Source organism: Xenia sp. Carnegie-2017, unplaced genomic scaffold (genome assembly GCF_021976095.1).
Source record: "Xenia sp. Carnegie-2017 unplaced genomic scaffold, XeniaSp_v1 HiC_scaffold_22, whole genome shotgun sequence".
NCBI classification, from domain to species: domain Eukaryota; kingdom Metazoa; phylum Cnidaria; class Anthozoa; order Malacalcyonacea; family Xeniidae; genus Xenia; species Xenia sp. Carnegie-2017.
The window spans coordinates 3875875-3886473 of NW_025813485.1; the positions used below are offsets into that span (position 1 = coordinate 3875875).

Sequence of the window (10599 nt, forward strand, 5' to 3'; positions counted from 1 at the left end):
CTTTACTTCAAACAAAGAGCAAGTGCAATATTCGAAGTTAAGTTATCATATCAATAAAAATACTTTTAATATTTTTTCATTTAAAGCAGAATTTCGAAAATTAAGTGTTCTCTACTTGACTCGGCACCCCTCCCCTGTGAAAGTTGTTACGTGCCATCACGTGAAAAATGCATGAATTAAGACCCGCAGTAAAATCACTTGATACTAGATGGACAAGAAAGAAACAAGTTTTTTAACACACGCGAGAACCGGTGAAGCACGAGACACGTTATACAATATACATATCATATATAAATTTCTGTTCGTCACTTGCGTGTCTAAAAAAAGACTATAATATAATTACGTAATATTCCGAAGCGCGTCAAACAAGACTGTTATTCGAATAATTAATAATTATTTTGAGATTTACATTCTGTTTTCTCCATGACAAGGTTTTCGATATTTCGACGCCAGTCTTCCAAGTTCCAAGTGCTTCACATTTTTGTACAAGATTTATACAGGTCAGCCGAAATGTTGCTGAATAAGTTTAGCTAAAAATAAGTCTTTTATTTACCAATAAACATTGGAATAGTTATTGGTAAGCCGAGGAGTTATGGTTTGGTCGTATTCATTAGTATGTATTCAAAAAGCAATAATCTTCATATTTACATGTTTTAGAAGTAGATCGTCCAGCTTGGTGGAGTCCTGAGAAGGATTCTGTAGTCATCTTCAGAGTCAAGTGTATAAGAAGTAACAACATCAACAGACAGTCCTTCTCAGGACTCAACTAACTTGGATGACCTAGTTCTACTAACATACAACGATACTCCTGGATTCAAGACATTCACTCTTAAAATCTTACAGTCGCGGCAGTAGAAGCGTTCCGAAAATATTTCATCAATACATTTGCTCAGTTTTATCAATTGATCTAAAGAGTTCCTCAACGAATCTCTTTGAAAAACTCCTAACTTTCTGCTATTCCTATTTTGAATTGACCAATTTGCACTGTTTTACAAAGATAGCATATTTGACGCATAACGAACTGCCAGCAGACGTCATTAATTATTTCAGCGACGTTCTTTTTGGTGCTACCAATGTATGATAAAAGCAGACAACCACTGATTTCATACATAAAGATCGTAAGTAACAGGTTGCAGAAATTAAAATAAATATAAAACAAGTGCCATGCTAAAAAAAGTTTCCAACTCCCAGTGCATTTAAAAAACGTCACAGTTATCAAAGCATTACTGACAACGTGAAGTTCTATAGTCCAATTAATATACATCGTGACTCATTTGTAAAATGGGACTGTTCAAATATGGCAGTCGATCGATCTGTTGTAAATTGTCTTTTCTGGCTTAAAATTTAATTTTGGATGTGCGATTTAAAAAATTGAAACTTTTCATTGAAAAAGCGACGGCTTAGTCTATTATTTACTGTCATATCTGTCGATTGTAAGTGCAGCCACTTTACTTTTTCAATACAACGTCATCCAAAAGTAAGAGCTGATAAACATTTAAAAATGCACAACTTTGCCGAAAGTAAATAATTCACTTACTAACATCCAATCAAAGCAGCTTCTTCTCATACACACTATTGTGATATTGTTTCTTTATGTCGACTTTCTAATGTGATTGGTTAAACAGACTTTGCCTCCTTTGCCTCACTTATATCAGACAAGATGATTGCGACAAACTATAAAGCTTATCGAGGAAATGTTGGAAGTGTACGTAGATTTTTTCTTAACGACGACTGAAAAGTTAGGCAAACATTCGCTATGATGTGTCTGATTGTCGATTGCACTGTCTTCGATGTTTATAACATTATTCAAATGAGATAAAAATAAAGTTTATAAAGTGTGACTTAAGATTTACCATAGACAACAACAGAATGGCCAGTCTCAGGATGCTAGTACGGTATCGATTTCTAATCATTGTTTCACTGTTGTTCACCGTAGTTTTTATCTTTTATTTTAACATACTATACCAGAAGAATGCAAGGTTGACATCACCCATTTTTGAATCGAAATCAATAGTTGTTGAAAGTAATAGAAGAGAGTACTACATATTAAATAAAGAGTTTTTCGAGTTTTTATCGCGCACAAGCATGGAGTGCTTAATTCGAGTAGAACCAGACGAATCATGGAATGGAGAAGCTCGCGTTAGAACGAAATTAATTGATAATCACATACTATACGACGAACATTCTTCTACCGTATCGAATAATCTTACTGTTAAAGATTTGGAAAATATTCCAACGCATCGAAGTGAAACGTCTGAGAGAAAATACATCCTTGTGTTTCATCATTTTGAGCAACTCGGCAAGACAACAGAAAACCTGTTACAACTTGCAGCTCTAGCCGGTGATTGGTCCAGGATTGTTGTAGAACCTGAAGTCAAAAATTCGAGGTTTTACATGCATTCAGAACCGAATGCTTACCCAATGGAAACCTATTACAACATCACAAATCTAAATGTACTGTTGCAAGCAAATGGTTATTCAAAGCTTGTTAAAATGAGACATTTTCGTCAAGACTGCAATTTTAGAAATCACGGTGCTAAAACAACCTTAGTACATTTTCTTTACAGTGATGTTCATAAGGGTAACACAAAATTGTGGTTCGGGAAGAACGACAAAGATGTTGGCGAAATTGTACGCAAGACCTTATCTAGTGGCTGGACTGATTGCCATTTTATACGGCGACATCTAACTGCGACAAAAGCACTGGAAGGTATTGAAATTGGACGGCAGGTGTGTGTAAATCCAGAGATTTTACGGGATATCAAGGAGTTTGAGAAGAAAGTTTTGCTTGGTGACAAATGTGTAATTTTTACAGAATGGCGAGGTTTGGGTAAGCAACGTACGCATTTTCATCCAATATTTTGGCCATTCTTAACCCCAGCAGATCTGAAACACCGTATATTACTGAGTGACATAATCAGACAAGAAACCGCTTCTTTTATTGAACGTAATCTTCCAAAAAACTTTATTTCTGTTCATATGAGAACCGAACGCTTGTTCGTAGCAAACTTGTACAAAAAGTTACATTATTGTGTTGATCACGTTCTCCACCTGGTTAACATTCTTCGCTCACTTCGTAATGTTTCCACTGTATTTCTTGCGACAGACATGGTCAGTTTCGGTTCAGATCTTTTTGATCGCAGGAAATTCTCTATTAAAAACGTTACTGGCGAATATTTAATAAGCCGGGAAGACATAACTGATATACATCATGATATAGCTCGTCGTTTAAACGCAGTAACATATCAACCTTCACACAATCCTTATACAAATGATAAAGGAATTTTTTCCCTCGTTGAATTGAGCATATTAAAAAATGGTATAGATCTCGTCACGCTTGGCTCGGGTACTTTTCATGCCTGGATTGTTAGTGCTTTTCAACATAATCAAATTGAGATTCGACGCAGTGGTTATACCATATCAGAAATATGTGGCTCAGAAAACTATTAAAAAAATCTTCATTCATATCCAGGATCGTAAAGAACTGATCTTCAATTTAATTGTACAGTTGAATTATAGTAATTAATATTAAAGCTTTTATTAAATCTTGAGAAATTTTACTCACAAAAATTTTAGTTATAATAAATAAGTATATTTTATATTTTTTCGCTATATATGATGCTGTATTGTGGGTTACACTTAGGACATAGCACTGACAAAAGCATTTTGCCGGTCAAATATTCCATTTGAAAAAGATATTGTAAGTTTTATACAGACGAGGATATTTCATTTCATTTCCTCTTATTCATATTTTCTGAGGAAAGATCTCAATACATAGAAGATATTCGACCAGTAACATGCAGGATGAAAAATCTTACTTTCACTTTCAAGATTAAGTAGAACTTTTTGAAAATCTACGATATACAACTATCGACTGAAGGGTACAAATTACTTGTGACAATAAAACAAGAGTAAAACTGTGTTCATTATCTTTTTTTATTAAGTTATCACACAGGAAAGACACATAGGAAACAGCTATCTCCAAGTAATGGTTAAAATACAGAAATCTAAATAACGATCTGTTGTCATAGTTGCGTTTTTAGCTAAAAGTACACTATAAAGATTATGAAGTAGTTGAAGATATTAAGTCAATAATTAAATTAACGAGTTCCGTTATTACAAGTCACAGTCTTACAATATAATGTCGGACAATAATTAAATTAACGAGTTACTTAACTATAATTCTTTGAAAAAAGGAATAATAATAAACACTGCAGAGAATTTACCTATAGTCACAAAACTAATTAAACGACACATGTAGACTATGCAGTCTGAAAGGATTTTTAAAAACTAAAAACGACATTCAATCGTATGGGAATTCGAATAGATTTCTTAAAATTTTACACTAATAGGTTTTCATACAAATAATAAAGGTAGCTAACTATTATTTATATTCCTCACATGTAATGTTTGTATTTTATTTTTATGTGTTCATTTCATATATTATATAATTTTACAATTATATGACTACAAGTTAAAATATGCCCAACACAATTAGATTTTCACAGCATGCAATCTTTAAGTTTCTTAAAGTTTCCTACGAAAACGACAAGATGCGTTACTGCTGTAAACTTTTACGCACCATATGTCCACGGAAACTGGCTTGAATTTTCACGGCTGCTTCGTTTTCTTGATCGTTTGTAAGAGTATCAATTTCTTCACTTGTCTCTGAAAGAACGAAAATACTTTTCTTTAAATAACAGAAGTCAGTTCAAACTGAACTACAATTTATTTTGTCGTTGTTTGGCGACTGACTGACAAATGATATACGATTGCCAAAATTTCACAGCGTCACTGCCATTCATTGACTCTTCAAAATATGCCATATAGCAACAACGTGATTTATGATCATGAAAAAAATAGTTCTTCACTAGATTTCGTGAATATTTATTGCAAAAGACAATATATTATTAAAACAAAATAATTAAAGATAGTTAAAACACTTCGTAACTATTAACACTAGCTACGATAGTTGAAAGGTGGAAAACAGAGGTAAGATGGGAACCCGATAATGTTGGAACAAAGTATACACCAACAGAAACTGCTATGATTTATAAATGTGTTATGCATATCATAGGTAGGCCAAAAGTAAAACTATTAATTCAAGGATAGTGCAAAGTTTCAAAAGCACACCGCCTCTACACTCGTAATTTTAATCAAACATAACACGTTTCACATATATTTACTTCATTTCCCCATTATGTCCCGTTTAATTTTTATTCATGAGGCAAACATCCATTGACTTCATGGCAAATAAAGAAAATTTTATTTAAAACCTATCACATGCTATAGTCTACATAGCCACTTGTTTTCCACGGTTTTAGAGAGTAATTTTCTTTTTATCAACGGTGTCAATGTCTATGGTGGGGTATTGCCTATTTGGCTTTTATGTATGGTTGGGCACGGCAAGCCAAGGCAACGAATTTGAAGATGCATTTGTTGAAAGAAGCTGAGGAAGAAAGACGACACTCCAACGATAAATATGACTGAATACTTTCACAATCCACTCGACCAACGATTTGTTGGCAACGAATGAGTTCATACCCATTTACTGGATAGCTTTTTACTGCTCGGGAAGTTAATACCTCACTCAGTCATTAACTATTAGAAATATTATCCATAGTCGTGGTAACAACCAACTGGATCTACTTGCACTGATTTCAGAGTAACTACCTCGCTCAGTCTTAAATTGGTAGGATATTGTTAGAGCATGCACTTGCTGCTGATTTGTAGTCGACAATTGTCCGAGTATTCAAGTTAATGTCGATCAACAACTGGATTTACAAGCACTAATTTTGGAGTAAATTGCTCTCATAGTCACAAATTATAAGAGAAATTGTTTGAGTATGCGCAGTCTGCTCAAGCATGCTTAGTCCGCTCGTTGACTTGCTTCAGTTTATCGTGATGGTAAAATCTAAATGCACGAACTTGCAATGTTTTAAGAGTAACCGGCTCACTTATTTAAATATTACCAATGTGATCTCAGCATGCACAGACCACACAACCATTTTTAATTCCAACTTTAATCCAACACATTTTTGATTGGTTTATATATTTCTAAATTTAACACATCATCCATAGAATTCACGTCAAACAAGGAATATCTGCTTCCCTTGTCAAGACTTCAAAGCTTTTACAATGAAAACATAATTAATAATCACTAGCGATGCAAGGATAGGGCAAAGCTTCTTTGAGGGAATAGAAAACAAATGTTAAAAGAACAAAGACAAAACAACACGTTGAATAGTTTATTTTCCATATCGAATCTATCAGTGTTATAATGCTATAGATATGGTGTAAAACGCTAGTGTTTTGTCGTTCGGGTGTTAATATACAGTCGGGACAACATCAGATGATGATGATGATAAAAGAACAATCAGGGATATATTTTACCTTCACGTGATTTCAGTTGCTTTCTTGCTAAATGTCCTCGAAATCCAGCTTGAATTTTGGTAGCGGCATTTTGCTTTTCAAGATCATCGACATTTACATCAACATCTTCCAGCTGTAAAAGCAAGTAGTTATAATCAAAGACTTGTCATGTGATCTTGTATGAAAACACTTTATTGAGCACAGATTTAAACAAGTGGGCGGCCTTCAACATAGAAGATACAAAAAAGACCTATATATTTCACTAGACAAAATTAATATCTACTACCAGTATCAACCTTCCACTACTGAAATCAGACTTCTACTGCTGGTTTCAACTTTTCTTTATCAAAATAAATATCCGACTACCAGTACCTAGCTTTCAATAACGATACCAATACCAACCCTTCTCTAGCTCTTATGCTATCTACTCCCAATCCCCAGCTTTTAATTCTTCATGATATACCAAACTTTATGCTTTAAAAGTAAAATCAAGTACCGGTTTATACTAAAAAAGAACTTAAATGTCATATAAACCTTTGGAAACTGTTTGACTCAATTATTTTCTTCAAGTAAAACAAATTAAAACTTTTATAAACAGAAAACAAAAATGACATATGGCACACGAAAGGTTATGTGTACATAGATATGCATATGTAGATAGGCATACACTATCGCAATTTGCATTTATGAATGTTCAAAGCAGAACGAAGACAATGTATGCATTTAAGCGGCTAAGTATAGCTGATAACACAAGATATGCCAATATTTCAAGTCACAGCGCTCCTATTGTAACCATTATTGTAACGAATACTTATAGAGAACTAAAATCGTATTATGTAGAACCCTAGCAAGGTAAAAAAAATATCAAACAAACTTTATGACATGTAGACAGCTGCCTTATGCGGTAAAGCTCCATTCAATAGATCACCTGTGCTTTATCTTTAGAAAGATCATCCGAATTTTCCTTCGAGCTCGTTGTCTTTGAGTTCGATTCAACTTCGCTGGTAGCCGTTTCAGTTATTCGAACGGCTTTGGTCTTTTTACTCGAACTAAAATTTTTTTTATTTTCGACTTGAAAATCATTTTTACTTTGACAGGTTTTTTTTGCAATCGACTCATCGGTGATTTCCACTTTTCCATTATTTTCATCTTTTGAGCCCGTGCTGTTATTTTCTACTTCGGAATTAACTTCTTTCTTGCTCAGCTTCCGTGAATAACACTTTCCCATAACTACTAGACGTTTTACCGCTCAAATAGCTACTGCGCAATGCACACTTATTGATTATTTCCTATAACGTTATCCCATTCATACGTCACTACATTTTGCCATCAATGATTCAGTAAGACGCTTCTTGGCACAAAAATACTACTATAATTTATTTAATAATAATAAATACATGCATGCAGTCTGTTGATTAAAAATTGCCATGTTAAGAAGAGCCTGATGTCAATTTTGCAAAATCACACAATACACTTCATAAATGACAAAGCAGATTGATTTTTGCAAATCTCGTTATAACACTGGATTTGGATTATAGAATAGAAATAAACTAACAATAGAATTTGTCGGCGTCATACTTAAAAATTTTTTGATACGTATGATGTTTCACGCAGAATATTGGAATAAACACTGAATGGACCGAGTTTCGTAAACTATCATTACCAGTGAAAGATTTCCACGTAAAATAGCGGTGGATTGTCAGACACTCAAAAAAATTTATACATAGTTTCTTAAACTCTCACCTCTTGTGCTCCTTTTAGTTCTTTTCTCGCTTTAAAACCACGAAAACCAGCTTGAAGAGTGATAACAGCATTTTGAACCTCTGGATCTGTAAAATCTACGTCTATTTCTTCTTTTTTAATTTCTCCCAAATGCACATCCTCACAATAGTCAGTTCGAAAATTTTCAACATTTTCAAGCTCTTCATCATTTAAACCAATTTCACCATCCACCTCATTTGTTGCTATATGCTCCTGATATTCCTCATAACCTGCTTCCTTAGCCTCCTTGTGTTCAAGATGTCCTTCATGACCTGCTTCCTTGGCTTCTGAGTATTCTTGATGTACCTCATAACCTGCTTCCTTTGTCTCTGTATGTCCTTCACATTTCTCATGTTCCTCATGATCTGCTTCTTTTGCCTCTATATTTTCCAGAGGTCCTTCATGACCTACTTCCTTTGCCTCTATATGTTCCTGATGTCCTTCATGACCTGCTTCCTTTGCCTCAAGATGTTCCCCTTTGGACTTAATTTTTTGTAACATAGCAACCTCTTGCCTGGATTTATAGCCACGGTAACCAGCTTGAATGACAGTAGCAGCATGTTGAATCTCAGTCTTGTTTACATCAAAATCCTCTTGCACCTTGTCAGTTGCTTCAGTTTTTGTTTTAGAATCATTATAACCTACCTGGATTGATTTTGATGCATTCTTTTGCTCAGAGCGCACCTTATGCCCACGATAACCAGCCTGTATAACAATAGCAGCCTTTTGTTGCTTGGGATCATCAACATCAACATAGGAGCTCACATTTTCTTTCTTCATTTCATCAAATTCTTTTCTTGTTTTATAACCACGAAATTGAGATTGAATTTTAACAGCTGCATTACTCAATGCTGGATCATTGAAATCAAGATCAATATTTTTCCCATCATTCAATTGTTCCAAAACATTTGAGCGCTTTGCATCATCTTGGCCAGTTACTAGAAAGCATAAACAAAAATTACTATTACGTATGTAACAATAACTCACAGTGTACAACTTAATTTAGACTTCAACTTTACATTCTTCTTGAAAGACGTTTTATCAAAAGGCATTAAGACGACATTAATTATTTGTGAGGTAAGTTTACCACAATATTTCAAACATTAATTTGCGCATTTAAAAAATGTTGCTCTTTGCACTATTTTCATGTATTCATATAGGAAAAATGTTAGGAGATTCTATATTCTAGGTTAGTAAAAACATCTCTTGAATTAGTAGTATTTAGTATGATTTAAAATAGAGAGAAATTTCATTAATTCGTTTTGTTCTGTCATTGCCCTCTCTTTTTATGCTTTTGGATCAATTTTAACATTGACACAAGTCTTGTTCTGCTTTGGATATGTTACTTCATAATAGCTCATATAAAATCCTAATTATAATGAAAAACTGAAACTAATAAATAAATTATTTTAGACATTGACAGCATGAACACCAAATTAATATTTTGCACGGCAATCATGAAAAGGAGGGTAGCTACGTGGTAAAACTACGATAAAAACCCATCCGAAAATAATTAAATACTAAATCACCAATTCTTTGATTTATACGCGCATTATATTTGCAAAAATTGTATGAATGGCAAGCAGTCAAAAAGTAGAATTATTAATGATCTTTTTATTTGCTAAAACACCTTAAATTTAAAAACTTTTTTTCATACATTTTATAAAAGAAATGACAGAATTGGTAGAATTGCAATTGTGTATGATTCATGATATACAATTTATGATTCTTCAAGAATTGTACAGCACTAGATTTATCATATAAAGATACTTTATAGGTATCTGCTGTCTGTAGTGCACATAAGAGAAGTCATTACATGTGATGAATATCACCAATCTACAATTTTACCATTATACATTTCCTAAATAAGCTGAATGATGTACATCAAAAAATATCATTTAAATGACAGTTTTATCCTCATTTCAGAAAGACTTGCAATAGTGCTAACATCAAATCGAAACCGTAAACCACATTTTACGTACACAAACGCACATAAATGCAACACGCATCAAAGAAAAAATAACTTAAATCAATACAGAGGACTGCAGAAAAGAATTTTTTTTAAGTTTATAAAAGAATACACAAGTACTCACGTTCACGTTGCTCAACTAAATTTCTAAAATATTTTGCACAAAAATTCACACAATCGCGTGGCTGTTCTCTTAGAACCTCTCGTGCAACTCCTTCCAACAAAGCTTGAAATCCGGGTGGAACCCTCAGCTTATTCGAAGAATACGAAACAGACATATTTTCTATTGGCTTTGATATCAAAGCAACGTTCGTTTATAGATGCGAAAACAAAAATGAAATTATCTTCAATATTCATCAGCGGTCATTAAAAAATCATGCCATAGCAACTACCAATAAATTTCTGTAAGATTACATTGACGACCTTTCGTGGCAACAATATTTCCCTTCATCTTTTATTCCATTTTTGTTGTATTTTCTAAAACGTCGTGTTTCCAC

At 33.6% G+C, this 10599-nt stretch overlaps 2 protein-coding genes across 2 annotated transcripts; one reads left to right on the forward strand and one right to left on the reverse strand.

Annotated features, from left to right (window-relative positions):
* The first annotated feature begins 266 nt into the window (after positions 1 to 266).
* Positions 267 to 3570, forward strand: LOC124447029. Its single transcript, XM_046997930.1, has 2 exons — positions 267 to 500; positions 1969 to 3570. The coding sequence occupies exon 2, from the start codon at positions 2086 to 2088 to the stop codon at positions 3448 to 3450; it is 1365 nt and encodes a 454-aa protein (XP_046853886.1). The 5' UTR covers positions 267 to 500; positions 1969 to 2085; the 3' UTR covers positions 3451 to 3570.
* A 740-nt stretch (positions 3571 to 4310) lies between these two features.
* LOC124447032 (abnormal spindle-like microcephaly-associated protein homolog) lies at positions 4311 to 10545 on the reverse strand. Its single transcript, XM_046997934.1, has 4 exons — positions 10227 to 10545; positions 8116 to 9071; positions 6394 to 6505; positions 4311 to 4668 (listed from the first exon to the last, which is right to left on the reverse strand). Exons 1-4 carry the CDS (start codon positions 10378 to 10380, stop codon positions 4559 to 4561), a joined length of 1332 nt encoding a protein of 443 aa, XP_046853890.1. The 5' UTR covers positions 10381 to 10545; the 3' UTR covers positions 4311 to 4558.
* Positions 10546 to 10599: the final 54 nt, after the last annotated feature.

Bases quoted from the DNA above. Each gene is read 5' to 3' on its own strand.
- LOC124447029 (XM_046997930.1), top strand. From the start codon at position 2,086: ATGGAGTGCTTAATTCGAGTAGAACCAGACGAATCATGGAATGGAGAA.
- LOC124447032 (XM_046997934.1), bottom strand. From the start codon at position 10,380: ATGTCTGTTTCGTATTCTTCGAATAAGCTGAGGGTTCCACCCGGATTT. The intron at 6,506-8,115 runs GTGAGAGTTTAA...TTGCTTTTACAG, and splicing joins AACTAAAAGGAGCACAAGAG to CTGGAAGATGTTGATGTAAA. The intron at 4,669-6,393 runs GTAAAATATATC...TCGTTCTTTCAG, and splicing joins GCAACTGAAATCACGTGAAG to AGACAAGTGAAGAAATTGAT.